At 35.1% G+C, this 21,075-nt stretch overlaps 1 protein-coding gene across 1 annotated transcript; it reads right to left on the reverse strand.

Moving 5' to 3' along the window:
* Positions 1–16,699: 16,699 nt before the first annotated feature.
* LOC143553233 (tyrosine-protein phosphatase RLPH2-like) lies at positions 16,700–20,880 on the reverse strand. Its single transcript, XM_077043265.1, has 4 exons — positions 20,339–20,880; positions 18,225–18,292; positions 17,154–17,333; positions 16,700–17,076 (listed from the first exon to the last, which is right to left on the reverse strand). The coding sequence occupies exons 1-4, from the start codon at positions 20,841–20,843 to the stop codon at positions 16,909–16,911; spliced, it is 921 nt and encodes a 306-aa protein (XP_076899380.1). The 5' UTR covers positions 20,844–20,880; the 3' UTR covers positions 16,700–16,908.
* Between the last annotated feature and the right edge of the window lie 195 nt (positions 20,881–21,075).

Genomic DNA, 21,075 nt, shown 5'->3' on the forward strand with positions numbered 1-21,075 from the left:
TTTAAACCGGGTTATAACATCTCATTTATTTTTGAAACAATTTATCATCAAACAATAAGTATATTATTAACTTTCATATAATAAAAAAAATATAAATTCAAAAAATAAATAAATATTAGAACAAATAATATAAAACAACCCCCGTAATACGGGGAATAAAAACTAGTATATACATATATATATATATATATATATATATATATATATATATGATTGATTTCTTTTGAACCTAGCAGGATGTAGAGCCGGGTAGGTCGATCACCCTGCCCTCCTTAAGAGCCGGCCCTGTGCTTATATGATATAAAATGGTAATTAGTTCCTAGATCATAAGCCAATTAACTTTGATAGTACTTCGGAAAAGAAAATTACCTTAGGTATGATGCTCACGATATCCTACTCCATTGTCAACTCCGGGAATCAATAAAAACAATATTTGCACAATATTTTCAAGTAAACACGAACGAGAACAAAAGCTTTTTGTTGTAAAAAGAAATCAGATAATATTTTTTTGTTCTGGAATTATGTTGTGTACATTTACAAAGTAGAAAAGAGTCTAATTAAATAAGAGCTCCGTAGCTCGATTTAAGGAAATGAAATAATAATAATAATAATAATAAATAAAGGTAAATTCGTTGATTCTTGTTATGTAAGGGTCGAAAATTTCTTGTCATTGTTGACTTGTCATGGTTATAGCGACTCGCTGTTTTGGTTGGGTGTTTTAATGAAATAATTTCCTCCTGGTCGTTCAAAAAAAAGAAATATGGAAAGAATATGAAGTTAATCTTTTGTTATTTTTATTATTTGCAAGCACTTTCCTCAATGCTCAAATTAAGTAATGGGGTCTCCAATGCTAAACTTGTCATGGCAATTGCTAAATGTTCTTCTGTTAACAACTTTTGTTAATATATTTGCTATTTGGTCTTCTGATCGAACGAAAGGAAGCTCTATAATCTTTGTTTCAAGTTTTTCTTTGATGATATGTCTATCAACCTCCACATGATTTATACGGTCATGTTGAACTGGATTTTCTAGAAATTGGTGTTGCAGCTTTGTTGTCACATATAATCCTACAGGCTTCGGTTTAGGGAAAGGCAATTTTGGTCAAAAGTTTCGGTATCCATATAACTTCTTAAACGCCCCGAGTAATTCCTTGGAACTCTGCTTCTGCGTTGGACAACGCTTCCACCTTCTGTTTTTTACTTCTCCATGTAACTAGATTTCCACCAACTAGGGTAAAGTATCCCGATGTTGATCTTCCATCATCTTTATCTCTTGCTCAGTTTGCATCAGTGTATAACTGGACTTTAGGTGTTTATTTGGTTGAAATAGAACACAATGGCATATTGTTCCTTTGAGATATCTGGTAATACTCCACATTGCTTCCATGTGAGTAACTGGAGTGTCAGCAGGCTTGCAATCTGTCATTCCAGTCTCAGCTAGATGATCAAGGATATATTTCTCCTGGTATATAAAAATTCCTTTTTTTAGACCTTAGTACCTCAAATCCAAGAAAGTACTTAAGTCTTCCCATGTCCTTTATTTCAAATTTTGTGAACAAGTTTGCCTTCAACATTTTCATTTCTTCTTTATCATTACCTGTAATGATCATGTCATCAATATATATAATTAAACAAGTCACAAGTTTACCTTTGTTAGGTAATAAACAGAGTCGGTACGCAGCGGAAACACAAACACACACGCACAAACGAAAGCAATAAATAAGAGACACGAGATTTTACGTGGTTCGGTCAACGTGACCTACGTCAACGGGCTGCAACTAGGGTATTTTATTAAGCACGGTACAAAGATTACAATACATGACCATGATATATATAGAGAAAAATTAGGTTAAATGACTTAGGGACCAAGAAAACGTCAAAGGGGCCGCCCCCTTTTGTCTTCTAATTGTCAACCAACGAACCCGGCCCAAAGTCCTTCACTAATCCTAACAATCTCCCACTTGAAGGCCTTGCGATAAACTCTAGCCCACCATTCAAGTACAAAGCAACCCAGTCATCAATAATATCAGTAATCTTTATTAACAAGTCTTTCAAACTTCCAGTTCCCATAAACAAGCTAAGACTTACCACCTAGTTGCAGCACCCCCTTCAATATCAAGTACCAGAAGGGCCAGTTGAAGCTCCGCCGAGCTCCAACTTGTCAGTAAAAACTGACCCATCCTCTATCTCAACTGATACGCACGATCCATCAGTTCCAGAGATAACCCGAGAACACTACCACTCTCCTCTTTTAGCAAGAGTTCCCCAGAAAAGATTTTATCAATCGGAATAACGGTCTTCAAAACCCAACGTTGTTTTGTAACTGTTCCCGGAACACAACCCGCGCTCCCACTGTCACCAAACCCCTGACCTATTTAGACCTCCGACCCCGCTCAGCTTGAATCACCTTGGCACCAGGCTCTACTCTTGCAAATTGAACCTTATTCTGCCCCTTCGACTCAGCGAACCCGACTTTGTTTTGAGGGACGGTCATACTTCCTTCACTAGGCACCTGCACCATGTATAATGAACCATACCTGTTTCCACGAGCAATAACCATATTACCTTTAGTTACCTTCCATTTACCTCCACCAAACTTTACTTCCATGCCTAGTTCATCCAGTTGACTAACAGAGATAAGCCTTCTCTTCAACGATGGAATAACCCTAACATTCTTCAAGTTCCAAATGGTTCCCAATGGAGTTACCAAATTAACATCCCCCATGCCCGTAACATTAAGAACATTACCATAAGCAATACGTACCTTCCCAAAGTTACCAACCTTTAGATTCACCATCGTCTCCCCGCTGTGCGTAGCGTGAAACGAAGAACCGGAATCCATGACCCAAGAGTCCACCATGCTATCCACACTGCAAAATAATGCCTCGTCATCACTGACGCCTTCATTAACCTGTTCAGCAGTGTTCACCTCAGCAGCCTTTCCCTGTAATCTGTTTGGACAATCACTCTTAACATGTCCAACTTCATTACACCTCCAGCACTTCACATTCTTCCGGGTTATAGACGAACTCCTCCCCCGACTTCGACTGCTCCTGTTATTTTCCCTTCCCCTGCCAGCATAAAACATACCAGAAGATGATCCGCCACTCGTGCTTTTCCGGCGAACGTCTTCACCCAACACAATGTCACGGACCCCCTCAAATGTCAAACCATCGGCCACCGCAGAACTAGTAATGGTCGTTATAGTTCCAGACCAACTCTCAGGCAAAGAAGATAACAATATAATAGCTTGAGTCTCATTATCCAACTTCATACCCACAGAAGCTAACCTGGACATAATTGAGATGAAATCATTAATGTAACCAGCAACTGAACTTCCCTCGTGCATCCTTGTCATAAACAATTCCCTCATCAAGAACACCTTATTGGTTGCAGACGGTTTTTCATACATATTTGAAAGAACTGTCATCATACCACGAGCCGTGGTTTCTTTCATAATATTAAATGCAACGCTCCTCGTCAAAGCCAATGTAATTTTACCTCTAGCCTTCTTGTCTTTTGAGTTCCAAATTGCTTCTTTGGCTTTATCCATTTTATCTAGCTTTTCTTCCAATACCATATCCAAATCATGTTCACCAAATAACGCCTCTATTTGCATTTTCCACAATGCAAAATCAGTCCCGTCAAACTTGTCGATTCGAACCTTCCCGTCTTCAGACATCGCAAACGAGAAAACAAAGAAAACCAATAAATTAAACTCTAACCCAATACCCGAAACCTTTCTTGCAACCCGAAACTCACGTAAACAAATACCCAAACCACACAATCAAAGCAAACCCGAACAAAAAACCGAATCCTAAACACCCAACATCGATTCTAGTTCGACAACAAGAAGCAACAAACACTACTTCTTTCTTTGATTGATTGTCGCATACAGGAACAAACCCAGATGGTTATATGTTTTTACGTGAGTACACACACAAAAAAAGGAACAAATATGCTTGCCTTTTTTAATATCCAATCACAAGAGCTCAAGAAAATATATATTATTTCCTTTCCTTTCTTTGATTTTTATTTCTTTGTGAGCAAGGCACGAAAAACAAATAGAAATATAATCTGCACCTTCCTTATATCACAAAGGTAATTAACCAAATTTCTCCATTCTTGAATATCGTGACACCAAAAAAGAAATAACACCTTGCAAAGCTTCTACGGGTACACAAATTAAAAAATACGAAGATCCAGTTACTCTTGTCTCAGTGCACACGTGTGTTCAACAAACCTTCGGCTCTGATGCCACTTGTTAGGTATTAAACAGAGTCGGTACGCAGCGGAAGCATAAACACACACGCACAAACGAAAGCAATAAATAAGAGACACAAGATTTTACGTGGTCCGGTCAACGCGACCTACGTCCACGGGCTGCAACTAGTGTATTTTATTAAGCACGGTACAAATATTACAATACATGACCATGATATATATAGAGAACAATTAGGTTAAATGACTTAGGGACCAAGAAAACATCAAACGGGCCGCCCCCTTTTGTCTTCTAATTGTCAACCAACGAACCCGGCCCAAAGGCCTTCACTAATCCTAACCTTTTCATTTCAGGTATAGATTGTTGTTACTAGTTGTATTGTCCATTGTGGCTGGACGAATGACGGTTGAAACGAGTTAAGTGATAAGCTGTTATTTTGAGTGGGTTGATCCTTGAATCGTGTCGTCACTTTGATACCATGTTGTAAAAAGAAATCAAAGAATATTTTTATATTTTGGAATTGTGTTGTTTGTGTACATTTATAAAGGAGAAAAGAAAAAAATAGGAGCTCTATAACTTAATACAAAGAAATGAAATAATAATAATAATAATAATAAAGAAAAGGTAAATTCCTTGATTCTTGTTATCCAATGGTTGGAAATTTGCTATTATTGTTGTGGTTGAAATATGAAAAAAGTATGAAAGTAATTTTTTTTAAAGACCAACCAAAATATATTAAAGCAAGCAAACAAAAAGTTGCACAACAAGTAGCTGCAACCACCAAGGACAGAGGAACCAAAAAAGCATAATCCAAATCTCAAAAGAAATTACAAATTAAAGCTCTTCCACTTCTCCCATGTCACCAATGCATATTTCAACCGGTTTCGTATCCACAGGAAACAAAGTACCTTTACTATATCCACCAAGTCGACCAACATTGCCGGTTTTCCTTCAAAAACCCTAAAGCATTCCTCGCTTTCCAAAGACACCAAATAGCCACCAATGTAACCCATAAAAAGTTTTAGCCTTCTCTTTTTTAGAAACTTGTGTATTTGTATTGGTCCAAAATATCTCGAATGCTAAACGCGTAGATACTTGGGATCTTGCACCACAAGGAAATGACTTGCCACAGCTCTTGGGCTAAGCCACAATTCACAAACAGGTGCTCACTTGTTTCCTCGGCATCACCACAAAATGGACAAAGGGTCACTGGGACGTTAATGTTTCCCCTTGCCAAAGCATAGTGAGGCGGTAGTCATTCCAAAACTGCCCTCCAAGCGACCACACCCACCTTTGTAGGGACCCAATTGTTCCAAACAAAGGAATAATTTGGTGTCTCGCCTATCGAATCGACTAGTTTAGCTTTAACGTTGCTGACCCAAAAACCCTTTGCTTCGTCTAATAACCAAACGTAACAGTCTTTCTCGATCTCTAACCCTACTGTAAGATATGAGAGTAGAAGTTGGCGATGTTCTTCCAACTCAACGGCCGAGCCTGGTGGTCCAATCCAATTCCAAGTACTACAGATGGCCCCATCAATTAACATAACATTTCCGCGACACTGCACTATTTTACTGCATCAAGAATGAAAAGCCTTGGGAATCTTTGGTAGAAAGGGGTGTCCCCATTCCACAAGTCAAGCCAGAAACGAGCAAAGTGTCTTTTCTTTAACGAACACCTAATGAGCCTGAATAAATAAATTCCCAAACCCTCAAGTTAATCTTTTGTTATTTTATCATTTTCTAACACTTTTGATCAGTTGACCTATATATTTTGGTAAATTGTCTAAATTAAATCTAGCACGATAAACGAAGAGGCTCGAATCTATGTGCCTGGGGTATTGAGACAAAGAAGATTTTGGTTAAGTCGTTGCTGCAAATTCACGGTTGCATAGGGCTTAACTATGTCATTTGGATATTGCCCTGCTAAGCTACAACTCGGATCATTGATGCCTCATTATCTCACACCGATCACTATAGTCTTTATACTTATACAAATTTACAAAGTAAAAACTGCAACAACTATAGATACCAAAAGCGCAATCATTAAATATATATATATATATATATATATATATATATATATATATATATATTAAAAGCCAAAATAGGTTTCCCACACATTGCACCATTATTCATGAATCTGAAAGTGTTATTACATGTAATAAAGACATATTGTTTGCTAATGGAGCATTAGTAACACATCTCTAGTCACTTGCATACATAACATGTAAATTGATCACACCAACAACATGTTGTACGATGAGCATCAACACATGTACACGCAGCACATATAACCGAATGCCAACCGTAGAGGCTAAGATCTATATGACACTCGTCAATTTCATGTTAACTCCGTTAATCCAAACTCCGTCAATTCAAACTTAAGATCACTAGAACTATAACGCACATCTCATTACATTTAAACTAGGGTTTTAAATGACGCTTGACAATCACTACGCATGTAGTCTTTCGGGATTGCACCGAAACGCACACGAGTTGACTCAAACCATTGGTGAACTAACGACAAACATCAAAACAATAAATATTTGATAATAATGTGAAAGTTATATGCTACTTGATATTTATACATAGAACACAAAATTCAAGAGTCAAGAGTTATTATTTACACTAGAAATTTAATAATAAGAAGTAGAGGGGCCATTGTGTAACATAATTATTATTAATTAATAACAAAACCCTACACTCCCTTCCCCCCTCCCAAACCCGATCGGCCTCTCTCCCTCTCCCTTCCCCTTGGCTGCCGTAACCCCCCACACACACACATACAAGGATTTTCAAGTTTGGTTGAAGAATTAAGGTGCTAGGAAGGTATTAACAACTACTCTATGCATTCTAGGTGTTTAATTTTAATATTGAATGGGTTAATCAAAACCCTAATTCTCGAAAAGTGATGATTAAGATGAGTTAGGGTTTGATTATATGCTTGATGATGATTTGTTAGTGAATTGATAACTAGTTGTGTTATTGTTGCTTGTTAATCACTTGTTCTTTGATTTTAAACTTTCAAGAAAAACCCTAACTATGTGTGTAATGTGAGATTGATATGCATGGTTGGTTAATCTTGTGTCTAGAGTGTTATATGCATGGATTATGATTCATAGATTGTTATTATGTTAAGTTTTGATGTAAACTGGTACTGGACAGATTGTTAAGTTTATGTTTAGACGAATGTAACTGAATATTAATCTGGTAATTGGTAGATATTATTAACACTACAGTGTACTAGGTTGAGTCTAGTTTCTAAAAAGTCCAAGTTTGGAATTTTTGGACGTGTAAAAGTTATCTTTTTTTATTTTACAAAACTGAAGTGCAAGTCTGAATTGTGAGGTCTGCTGTTAGGCTGTTTCGAAATTATCATATCTCATAAACTACAAGACCAAATGGGTTAGTTCCACTTCTGGAAGTTAACATATTGAGTTAAGAATCTAACCCAATTGGTCTTGCATTAATTGAATTTACCACTTAACGGGAATAACAAATATCATTCTGTTGCGCATGATTTTGACTGCTGTGAGTTTACTGTAATGTTTTGGTCTTTGTGAGAAAACTATGTGGAATAAAAATACAATAAAAATAGTTCTGGAAACCTAACTCATGTGTGCTTCTGTGACGATTTTTGGTAAATTAATTGATATGTTATGATCTGTTGAATTGAGTAATCTTTCCAAGTATAATTCTGTCTTGATAAAACTAGCTGCTGAACTATGTGAAAATACATGAAACGTGTTGGTTGATCGATATTTGCTATGTTTTTGACTAAATTGCCCCTGTGGGGAATAATTACTAGTAATGGACAATGTTAGTACTTGATACTTATGTAGTTTTCTACACATGTAACGTGTCACCAATGTGTTTGTCGAGTCACACATAATTCACAAACGAAACACTAAACGTATCTCATGCATAGGTATTATGTGCCGAGTCTAGAGACTCAATAATAGTTCCAACACTTAGAAAATATCATTCTTGTTTTAGAGCGCTAGTGAGGATTTTCTGTGACGCGCATCTCTCGGTTGACTTGTTTTTGAATTCTTCGCAAACAGTGAGTTTCACGTTCCCCTTTTACTCTTTTAAACGCTTTTTATTTGGGGGAGATAACATACTCCAAAACGCTTTAGATTTTGTTATTAGTTATATATCACTTGTAAGGCTAAGTGGCAAACGAACCAACTAAAGTCCTTCATAACATCGAACCGTTTAGTATTTGTATAATAGCGAGTCACTGTTGAGTAGTACTACTGGGTTTGACAAACCCCACCCAACTCTAAACTCGACGGCAGCTCGAGTGGGTGTAATCTTGGCTAACACATTTTCCATGGTCGTGGTAGACATGGTGGCAAGGCAATTGATAAACAGTCAGCTTCGGTGTCGAACACTTAGTAATACTTGTTTTATAGGCTAGCTACCTATTGATATATAATTGACATAACATTATCTGGTAACGCAAACACAAACGCAAACGCAAAACGTAAACGCAAACACAAACACTTTATTTATATAAACCTGTGAACTCACCAACTCTGTGTTGACACTTTTAGTATGTTATTCTCAGGTAGCCGAGGCGGGCGCGCGGTATAGGAACATGCATTCATTAAATATCATTGTTTCGAAAAACTTGTTTTAAACTTTTATTAATTGGGTTTTTAAGTCGTCCTGCGTGACGCAACACTTGGTTTATGATTTACGCTTCCGCACTTATTTAAACTTAAATGTTCTGTGGTTTGAAAACTTTATTTATGGTGTTTGATTATAACTAATGATTCCGATCCTGTTAGTTCACACCCTCTGACGGTAAAACTCCGTTAGTGGATTTTGAGGGTGTGACAATCTATAACTGGGGAAATCGAAATGGCTACAAATTCAAGGTTATGTAGTCTGTGACCATGCCATCTGTGATTAAAAATAAATCAAATTATCTACCATATTGCTTTACTATAAACAGATATGTGGTTAAAAACTCAAATAAACTTGACCCTAATTGTCACAGCCCCCGACCCATGTACCCTGGGAGGGAAGCCGTGAACATTGATTGGTGGTATCAGTGTTTATTATATTATTTTGCAACAGAATATTTTTATCAGAATCGTAGTTAGGAAAAATAATCAGAGTTATAAAAACACCATACTTATTATTATTATTATTATTATTTTTATTATTATTATTATTATTATTATTATTATTATTATTATATAAATGAGAATTTAATTCATTTTGATACAAACATAAACTTTATTGGGATAAACCCTAATTTACAAAACACGTTTCTTTATTCTAGTGACAAGCCACTTATTTAACCTGGAAGCCCGCATGCATCACTCCTTTGTCTCTAAAAAGTCACGTGAAACATGTTTAAAATATTTGATCAGCTGTAAATGACAAATTTTACATTTATAGCATTAAGATGTTTTTACATTTGTCTGCTTACAAATTACCGAAAAGTACTTGTCACTCGACCATATCTATGATTGTGGTCATATTACTTGTTGGCTAACACTTGTCCAATAAGTAACGTGTAATAGCCCAGTAGGCAAGCCTTGTATACAAAACTCCATAATACCAGTAGTAATCCTTCCGTAAGTCTAGATAGACTTAATCACTGTAATGTATTTAAAACACTTTAAAAATATAATTGAAAGCATTTAGACTATCTACCATGAGTATTGTAGGTTTTGAAATTATCATACAGTGTCGGAAAAACAGTTGTGTTAGTGCACGGTTTTGCGTCTTGAGTCTTTGTAATTATCGTTAACGTTTTTGTTTTATGTTTAATGTAATAATTAATTAAGTTATTGTCTAGTTCGTTATATGTAATGTCTAGTTCGCTAATGTTGTTTAGCGAACTAAGACTTAAGCTTATTCCCTCCTGATTCGTTAGGGAATGTTAACGAATCAGGAAATGTTTTGTTAAGTTATTTTGTTTATTAATGTATGTAACGAAGTAGTGTCTGGTTCGCTAGGTAATGTTAGCGAACCAGACCTATCTTCTATATATAGTGAACACTGTTCACATTTAATGTTAAGCTTTGAGAGTTAATTAACGAAACCCTGTCCAAATCCTCTCTCGATCTTCATCCTAATATTATACAATCAGTAATACATATATACTGATAATACATAAACATACATAACACTAAATCATACGTAATTATGAGCTAGATCTATAGTTAAGGTATTAATCGATTATACACAGATCTGAGATCTGTTATTGTTATTGGATTGATACACCCGGGGTTCCAACAAGTTGTCTCGCGTAAATGTGAGTCGTACAAAAACTCGAATGTCTCGCATTGCAAGTTTACAATTAAAGAACGCTTCCTGGTATTAAGCACCTAGGTTAAACACAATGTAGTATATCTAGATTAGTATAAAACCAATAATCATAACGATAATCACGAGATTAGAAACTTTACACGATGGCACAATGTCTTATCTTAATAGGCAAAGCTTTTGGATTCGCGTATATAAGTTTCTTGCGATCGGATAGGATATCGCTACAATCACTCGGGTATTATACCATTTTCTTAATATATATATAAGAATACTTCAGAGAGAAAGAAAGATTATTTTGGTGCAAGAATGAACGTCCCGTTTCCAACTTATTTATAGCAATTTTTGGAACCTGTTGCGATACCCGATGGTCATTAACAAAGGTTATCGCGTATCGCAAAGAATCTTATAGCATTTCCAAGTTAGCCCTAGGCATGCTATGTGGCACGCCACGTGGCATGCGACGTGTCTCATCTGCGTAACCTCCACGTCGCGTAACGCGATGCCTTACTTTAATAGGTTGTCGCGTGTCGCGACGCCACAAAAGTTTCTAGATAATTTACACGTCATCGCGTAACGCGATGAGGCTAATCTAAACCTGTCGCGTATCGCAATGGGAGGATTATTAAAAATCTTAATTTTCCACAAAAATATTAAGGCGAACCTTAAGCGGATCACGGCGATGCGAGTGTGCGAAGTGCAAAGTGCGCCATCAAAGCGCCACATCATCGCACTTCGCCCGAGCCCGTGCGCGTGCGCGTTCGGGTGCTTCGTACCCTCCGCTAGGACCACTGGGTGTGATTTTTCTTATAAGAATATTTACATATGAGTTTTCTTTCTTATAAAGAGCTCACTAGTTTTATAATCTAGCGATGTGGGACAAGTACTTACACACCTATTTATACCATGGTGGAAGCCTCTCCTTTTCTTTCCTCCACCAATGTGGGATGTGACTTTCTTCATTTATTTATTTACTTGTAGTATGTGGTTTGTTATAGTCTCCCCCTCCTTATTTTGAATCTCTTCATCGAGATTTATTGGAATAAGTGTGGGTACTTTCGTTTCATCTCTGATTCTAATTCCCAAGTATATTCTGGCCCATGTTTTGAATCCCACTTCACTTTAACCAGAACTATTATTTTATGCTTAAGATTCTTGATCTTTCTATCTTTAATTTACAAAGGTTTCTCAACGAATTTCAACTTTTCATTTACCTTTATATCTTGAAGGGGTACTTTTAGTGATTTATCAGCTAAGCATTTCCTTAAGTTTCTTACATGAAATACATCATGTACACCTGTGATTTCTTCTGGTAATTCTAGCTGATAGGCTACTGGTCCAATTCGTTTGATAATTTGAAATGGTCCAACAAATCTTGGACTTAAGTTTCCTTTCTTACCAAATCGAATTACTCCTTTCCATGGGGATACTTTTAGTAGTACCTTGTCTGCAACTTGAAATTCCAATGGTTTGCGTTGATGATCCGCATAACTCTTCTGACGATCTCGTGCAGTCTTTAATCTCTCCTTAACTTGATTTATGTTGTTAGTACTTTCTTGTATAATTTCAGGACCTGACAATTATTTTCCTCCTATTTCTGCCCAACATACGGGAGTTCTGCACCTTCGTCCATAAAGGGCTTCAAATGGGGCAACATTAATACTTGTATGATAACTGTTATTATAGGAGAATTCTATTAGTGGTAAATGGTCATCCCAATTTCCACCAAAATCTATTACACATGCTCTGAGAATGTCTTCTAATGTTTGTATGGTCCTTTCACTTTGATCATCAGTCTGTGGATGGTATGTTGTGCTCAAGTTTAATTTTGTTCCCATATCTACCTGGAAACTTTTTCAAAAATGAGAAGTAAAGCGGCTATCCTGATCCGATACAATGGATAATGGAACTCCATGTAATGAGACAACTTTGTCTACATACAGCTTAGCTAATTGTTCCATTTTGAAAGTTTCATTCATTGGTATAAAATGAGCTGATTTTGTTAATCTATCCACAATCACTCAGATTGTGTCATTACCTCTTCTTATGGTAGGTAATTTGGTAACAAAATTCATTGTTAGTAATTCTCATTTTCATTCTGGCATTTCTAATTGTGAAGTAATCCTGATGTCTTTTGATGTTCTGCTTTAAATTGTGAACAAGTTAAACATTTTGAAACATAACAAGTTATTTCCTTTTTCATTCCTAACCACCAATATGTTTTCTTCAAGTCTTGATACATTTTATCTCTTACAGGATGCACTGTGTATTTGGACTTATGGGATTCTTCGAGAATCTTTTCTCGTAATCCTCATATGATTGGTATCCAGATCATGTTCCCCATTCGAAGAATTTTATCATTTCCTTTGACAAGTAGATCAATGGTACCATTTCTTTTCTCATCAGTAGTATTATTTTCTTCTATTGCTTGCTTCTGAGCATTCTTTACTTCATTAGTTAAATTGATTTGAAGTTCTAACCTTAGAGCTCGCACTCTTTTAGGTTTCTCATGCTCTTTTCTGCTTAATGCATTGGCTACTACATTAGCCTTACATTCACAATATTGGATTTCACAATCATAGTCGCTAAGAATTTTCATCCAATGTCTTTGCCTCATGTTAAGCTCCTTTTGCCCCAAAATATATTTTAAACTTTTATGATATGTATATACAGTAAACTTACTACCATATAGATGGCCACTTGTATACAAGCTTTAAAGCAAGTATCACACACGAGATTATTCAAATTATAAAATTCCAAATAAAGCAAATAATTACGTAACTTATATGAAAAAAATGTATTACATCTATGCTTGTATATATACTATATGTATATAAATTGATTTTATTTATATCACAAAATGTTTTTTTTATAAACTTAACAAAAAATACACGTGCAAAAACGTATCCGCAAACACCCTATCTATTGAAAATTGCATTCTTAGTGTCATATATGTATACTTAAAAGAATTTTGGTTATGAACCAATTTAGAAAATAAGACTTATCATATGATAATAGTTCTAACCACTTAGCTTAAATGTAGAAGGAACGTTACCTTTATTGATATATTTATCAATTTACCACTCATCGAAAGAAATGAGAATATTAAATTGTAACGACGGGTCTTTTTTCAAGAACTATGTTTTTCTAAGCTAAACAATGAGAAATATTTTGATAAGTTTTAGGGGGCTTCTCGACTTTGTTATAATGACAACATGAAAATAACATGTTAACATATTCAATTTTGTGAATATTTTGCTTCATTTGAACATAGTTTTGCATGATATGCTTCTCATACAACGTTCTGATCACAATTGAAGGAAAAGTTAATGCTGACACAAATATTTTAAATTTGATAAAAGTTAGAAGTATTGATAGGTCTGAGGGTGGCTGTCGAAAGTGTTCGCAATCTTTTATTAAATTTTAGTATTTGAAAGAAAAATAGTCAATTTGCCAAATCCCGAACCTTTTAATTATTTTCAAAAATGAAAATAAATTTGAAACACAAATCATGTTTAAAATTCTAACTTTCACTCGTATAACATTTTCAAGTCAACACTTTGAACCCATAACAAATATGAGGATAAATTTATTTGCATTCTCAAGCTTTTAAAAATACTCAGATTTCTCATTTTTGACCCGTAACAAATTTTGACATAAATGTATTAATTTGTATCAAACAATCTATTACCAATTTTTAACCCATAAAAATTAAATTTAAGTTCTACATAAAAACCCAAAACAATCATTGATAAAAAAAAGCTAAGAAATTAAATATGATAAACTTTGTTATGTCTAAAAGTAATTTGTATATACTATATGATTACATTTTAACATATAAATATAGTTTACTGAATTAACCGAAAAATAAATGGATAGATTTAAAATATATATTTATAACTTATAAGACAATTTACAATAGTAATAACTATTGATAAATGGATTGATTTAAAAAAATCTAAATCGACTTTTAAGCATATATTTATAATTTGATGATTAAAAAAATTACTTTGTAAAATAAAATCATATTCGAGTTTTGTTTTTCTTTACAATCCTCTACGATATACACAGTATAATATGTTAATAATAACCTCGGTACAAATATGACACCATTTAAGGCAGGTAATAGGCATAAGAAAATAATTTCCACAAGCAACATGGAATTAGATTTAAAGAAACATTATGTCAACATCATCACACGGATGTTCCAAAGCCTAGCATATTATCCCTACTACATTTAGAATTGGTTGCAAATATATTTTTCAACCATTTTAAAGAAAAAAACCTACATTATTAATTACATTACATTATCCAAATAAAACCCCACCTTTCATAATATAATGTTTTCATAATATATATAATAATAATAATAATATATTGAGCATTTAAAAAACTAAATACTTTGATCGACCATCGTGTTGTTTCGTCTTTCTCCATTAACCACCCTTTAACTGTCATGAATAACCGCCGGCATCAAAATCTATAAATACACCATCACATCCTTCATAACAATGTTGAACGATGGCAATCACAAGTAACCAGATTGTCATGTAATCATCTTTGACACCACCTCTGTTGCTAAAATAATCTCCAAACATCCTAACGACGAGTGAGGGAAATCAAACAGCACCACACTTGGATGGGCAACTGATGGTGTGTGGCCGGGTATGGCCGTATGGGACAGTGGACAGTGGGAATCTGGCCGCGTTGGGTAAGCACCGAAACGTTACAAGACACTGGGCCGTAACGGGTCCTCGCCACCGGAAGGTGATTCGCGGGTTCCGATCTATTGTCTAAAATCGATATTGATTGTTTGGCGTCGTCCTTTAGGGATGAAAGACATGCAATTTCGCATCTTTGTCTTCTTGAATTTGGATTTTGAATTGCCTGTGGATGCTGAAACAGGGGTGTGGTCTTTCAATGAAGAATTGTGTTTTTGTTTGTGTTGTTGAAGTAGGCATGTGTGTATGTCGTGTGTGTCTGTTTCGTTGCATATTGTGGATATATGCAGATTAAATATTATTTGTTTGTATGTATCTTTAATCAAGAAAACTCATATTTTTTGGGTATAATTCATGGTAGCGGGCATAAAAGACATGTATAAACTTAGGATCAGAATTAACATATCAACATGTTATGTGCCACTAATCAAAGTAACTAAGTAAGCGTTATAAGGATATTGATATCTCTATGAAATCTGTTACGTGGCTATTTCTAATTTCAATTGTGTTTGTCAAAATAATCCGTTTTGATACTCTGTAGGTCATACCCTTAATGCTTTATTATATTAAGGTTATCATGCTATAGCAATTTGATATATATATTTTGAATCGAAATTTGGATGTATCAAGGAGGCTGGTTTGGTTATTACAACATAAAAAAAGAAAAAATATATATATTTTGAGTCCTTTAGTTAAAAATATATTTACTCTTTATTTTAGCGTTTTGATTCTTTGTCATGTGTTGAATGAATAGATCATTGTAAATTTGTAATGGACATTTGAATAAAAACTATTACCGGTAACCTTAAATTTACAAATATTATTTTAGCGTTTCAAGTGTTTCAACTTTTACCAGTAGCCTTAACAATCATTGTAATGGATATTTGAAAAAAAAATTGTATTGTAGAGAATCTTTAAATCAAAGAACGTACGACTTAATTCTACAAAGTAAATATGCACATGTTTTTTTTGCCATAATTGAAAATGCATATGCATGAATGAACAAAATGCACTGATCATATGCATGAACAAAATGCACTAGATATAATATCATATGTATGAACAAAATAATCAATTTTTATATATACTTATAATTATAATATCATACCATAATTTTGTATACACAACATAATTATATTGAAAAGCATGTAGGCATACATGTGAAAATATTATAGGAAGAAAGTTTTCAAAAAAATGCACACTGTTAAAGATGCATATTGATGTCAAAGATATAGATTGGTGAATCTAATGCTTTTATGATCAATATATTCTATAAATTTCAATCTAATGTTTTATTAAGATTACGATTACTTTATTATCCTTAAAAAAATATGATAAAAGTGAAAACTCCGCTGCAACGCGCGGGTTGTCATGCTAGTAACTATTTATTTAGATTGTCAATATTAACGGTCTTATGACAATACACACATTTGAACATTTATAGAATATTCTATTCATAAAGCATAACTCGTCAACTAGTAAAATTGAAAACGAGGCTGATAAGAGTATCCCAACACATTGACTGTAAAACAAAATAAACACGGTACTTTAAGCAGAACAATTGCAATGATCAACCAGACCCAGACCCGACCTGACCAGCAACAGGTAACGGCGTATTTGAGCCACTATATAAAAAATACCTACAAATTATTCATCTTTTCAAAATTATAACCCCGTCATTTGAGTATATCAGTGTCACGGACAATAGTCTTTGAAGGCAGAACGATTGCAGCCACTGGATTCTGTTCAAGACCACCACCTTCATCAATAATCAACCGAAGTCCATCCACATGAAGCTTTCCATGATGACCACTCACCACAATCGTCATTGTATTTCTCAACTCCTGTGTTTTTTTTATAAATTGATTATAACAACTTCAAATCATAACTTTTGAAATCATTATGATTATTATCAACTCACCTCAGGGATGTCCCAAACGTTCTTTCTCCCGCTAAGCGGCTCCACTTTAGAAATCCTTGTGTCCTTGGCTTTCAAATACTTAATCAGTTCCTCAACATCTTTTTTACCGTCCAGACCTCCATGAACAGCGATCAATTTACAAAATTCGACACCATTCTCAGTCTCTATGGCCACATTATCCTAAACAAAAATTATATATCTATATTAGTATTGGTTTAATGGATAGTTGAGGTGGTTTTTTTTAACTGATGACGTGTTTTGTGCTTTTTAAGTTTGGCTATAAGGTTTTTTTTATTTAAATTAGCATAATTTTCATTCTTTTAATAAACTGACCATGAGACTTTTGTACTTTCAAATTTAGCCGGAAAGTTATTATTTTTCATTTTCAATTTTAATATTTTAAAACAGCTAAATATGCAAATGTGTTTAGCTCTTACTCAACGTTCCGGTAAAATTTATGACGAATGTAACCATTACCAGCATCGGTACCGGTAATCGTTGAACGGTCTTCGATCAATGTTAAACACGTGTTGGTATCCTTTTAGGCATATACTGACTCTATTTGTTTCCATGGTTTTTGAATCGATATATAACACATGCCGATATCCTTTTAAAAATATCACAAGTATATCTCTTTGATTCTTTCGGTTGCAGCACTCGAGAACCCACTACTGTAGACATATGTGTTTAATTTTTTTCCTTGAAGTTCTTGTATAATTGTTATGACAAACCTAGCCAATATCGACACGACAACACCTACACCAGCATTCGTTTTTATAGTTTTCAATCGATGTAAAACACGTGAGGGTGAGTTTCCATAAGAATGACTAAAATGCTAATGGTGAGTTTGGTTACAGAACATGTGCTCGCGTGTACGTGTGTTGTACGTACCTATGAGTCGTACATCACACACATTAGAGAGCAGGGAACCCGCGAGGCATAGAACGACGTTATTTGTCCTTTTGGTTTTAGCTCGATACAAAACACATATCAACTATATTTTCTTTAGGTCGTAATGAACCGATACCAACTGAAACCAAATTCACGAGTTATAAGTTAAAAATCCTTTACCTCTTCATGAATCCACACCAAATCCGCAAGAAACTTCTTGTGTTCTTCAGGAACTGCTTTCATCAAATCTGCATAAACAGTAGACAATGAGCAACTTGCATTTTGACTTCCAGAAGTTAATTTGTAGAAATTCCAATTAAACAAATCCAAATTTGGCTGTGCTTAAACGTTAATTACAACTAGAGGTGGGCAAATAAACCGCTTAACTGAACCGATCCGAAAACCAAACCGGTTTGAAACCGATTATGTAGAACCCGATTTGGAACCAATTGAAACCGTTGGTTTGGAACCGATTCGTAATTTTCTCCATCAAAACCAGTTCCAAACCGGTTAACCGAACCGAAACCGGTCAAAACCCGAACCGAAACCAATCGTAACATGGTAAGAAACCGGTAGGGGTGCCCAAGAAACCGAATCGAAACTGAAAAAACCGAAAAATCCAAACCAAACCGAAACAAAAACTGATGGTTTGGTTTTATGTTTTTGTAAAAACCGAACTAACAGTTCGGTTTGGTTTTGAATATTATAAAAAACGAACCAAATTTCTAAACTTTTGGTTTTTTTATATATTATATTAAGTAATTTTTAAGAATTTAATATATATGTAAGTCAAATATTTTTGGTCAAATATATACTAATCTATTATTTTACAATTAACAAAACTATTTATATATAAACTAATTATTTTTTGCCAACTTTTTTTTAGCCTAAAATTTTCAAGCTCAAATGACAAAAACCGAAACCAAACTGAAACTAAAACGAAAACCAAAAAACCGAAACCGAAAAAACCGAAACTAACGGTTTCAAAAACTCCAAAAACCAAAGTTTTGGTTTTCGGTCAGGTTTTAGCCGAAAACTGCACAATGCACACTCCTAGAAACCGGTTTCAACCCAAACCAAAACCGATAATAAACTGGTTTTAAATTTGTTAACCAAACGGAACCGGTTTTAACCCAACCCAGTTTTGAGTTTTAAACCGGTTTATGCACCTCTAATTACAAGTAACCCAAATTTTAATCTCAAAAAAATAAGGAAAATTGGATTTATCCCACCTTTAATGGATTGGCCAATAATAATCCCACCTTCGGTATTTCCCGCTGGCAGTCCCACCTTTTCAATGTTTTTTGTTTTATAAACCAGCGTTAAAAAAAACTTAACGGGGTTAAGTTTTTGCTTATGTGGCGAGTGACATGGATTTTACAATATCCTACCTGGCTTTTCCCTTTATATTTTGTTTCCATCCTTATAGTTCAGGGATCTAATTGCAATTTCTGTTATATTATTATATTATTAACACATTTACCCAGAACCCATATGCCCGTACCCATGATCCAAGTACCAACCCGTGACCCGTTTAGTATTCTTGAAGCACAATTCTCGTCCAAATTATGGAATTGATCTAGGGGAATTATTCTTTATGCCAAATCGGCCTCACCGACGTCTCTAATTTGGTAATAACAATCATGGATGATACGTATTTTCTCATTTAAACGAACTGACCTTAACGTAAAACTGGTTTATACATATTTCGTCAATAATAATTCAATTAATCAGGCCTGCATCATCTTGGCGCCATCGCCAAACAAACCCCTTTACCTAATTGCTTATGACAATCGTTAGTTGGTGTTCTTGATTTGTTCTTTGGTCGGCCCTGTTATTAACAGTTAAACCCTTCAAATAAAATTGTTACATGTATTATTTTATATGGTTATGATCGCCGTTTCTTCCTCGTCAATAACCCTATGCTTAATTGATTGAACAATGACTGGATTAATCGATTGATCTTTTTAGGGTTCTTATATTGCAAGTGTTTTCTATAATAATATAAAAGAAATTGCAATTAGATCCCTGAACTATAAGGATGGAAACAAAATATAAAGGGAAAAGCCAGGTAGGATATTGTAAAAACATGTCACTCACCACATAAGCAAAAACTTAACCATGTTAAGTTTTTTTAACGCTGGTTTATAAAACAAAAAACATTGAAAAGGTGGGACTGCCAGCGGGAAATACCGGGGGTGAGATTATTATTGGCCAATCCATTAAAGGTGGGATTATTTAAATCCAATTTTCCAAAAAATAAATAATAATAATAATAAAAGTAGAGTATATACCAGAGGATCCATGACTGACACCATAAGACTCAAAAGTAGTCCCAGCATCATAAATAGAACCCTTATATTCGATTCCTTTCGCAGCATTAAACCTAACAGTCATCTTCCCACCCCACCTCCGCCCTTGCAAATGCATATCCTCATACCCGTACCCCTTATACCACCCCTCTCGCTCTTCATTCGCCGCATACTCATCCCACGTGTCACGAAACACCGATCCGTCAGGCGGCGGTGGGACGGCTCCAACAAACGCGAAGTCGTGGTTGCCGGCGAGGAAGACATGGGATTGGTTCGGGTATTTTGAAGGGAGGCTGGTTAGGAAGTCTAGGACTTTACGAGTGTCGGGGCCGCGGTCGCAGTAGTCGCCGAGGAAGATGATGAGGGCGTGGTGGAAGGAGGGAGGTGGGATTGAGGTTTGGAGATTGGACCAGAGGTTTTGGAGCTTGGTTATGTATCCGTGGATGTCGCCTATGCAGATTGTAAGCCTGGGGTTGGTGGTGGACATGGTGGTGGTTTTCAGGGTGGGAAATGGATGGCAACAAAGGTTTGATTAGGGGGTGTTTGGGATTCCGTATATATTTTTAATTTTTTAGCATTAGTTAATAGTTAATAAGTAAAAATATTTTATTTGTAACACCCTAACATAGAATGAGTTGATGTCACGGGTGTTCAAGAAATCTGAAATCCGAAATCCTAAAAAAACGAAATCAGAACTGAAACCGAAACCCAAATAAACT

This window comes from Bidens hawaiensis, unplaced genomic scaffold, assembly GCF_021521415.1.
Source record: "Bidens hawaiensis isolate Kalapana, Puna unplaced genomic scaffold, B.hawaiensis_p1.1 tig00017160_1, whole genome shotgun sequence".
Lineage (NCBI taxonomy): Eukaryota > Viridiplantae > Streptophyta > Magnoliopsida > Asterales > Asteraceae > Bidens > Bidens hawaiensis.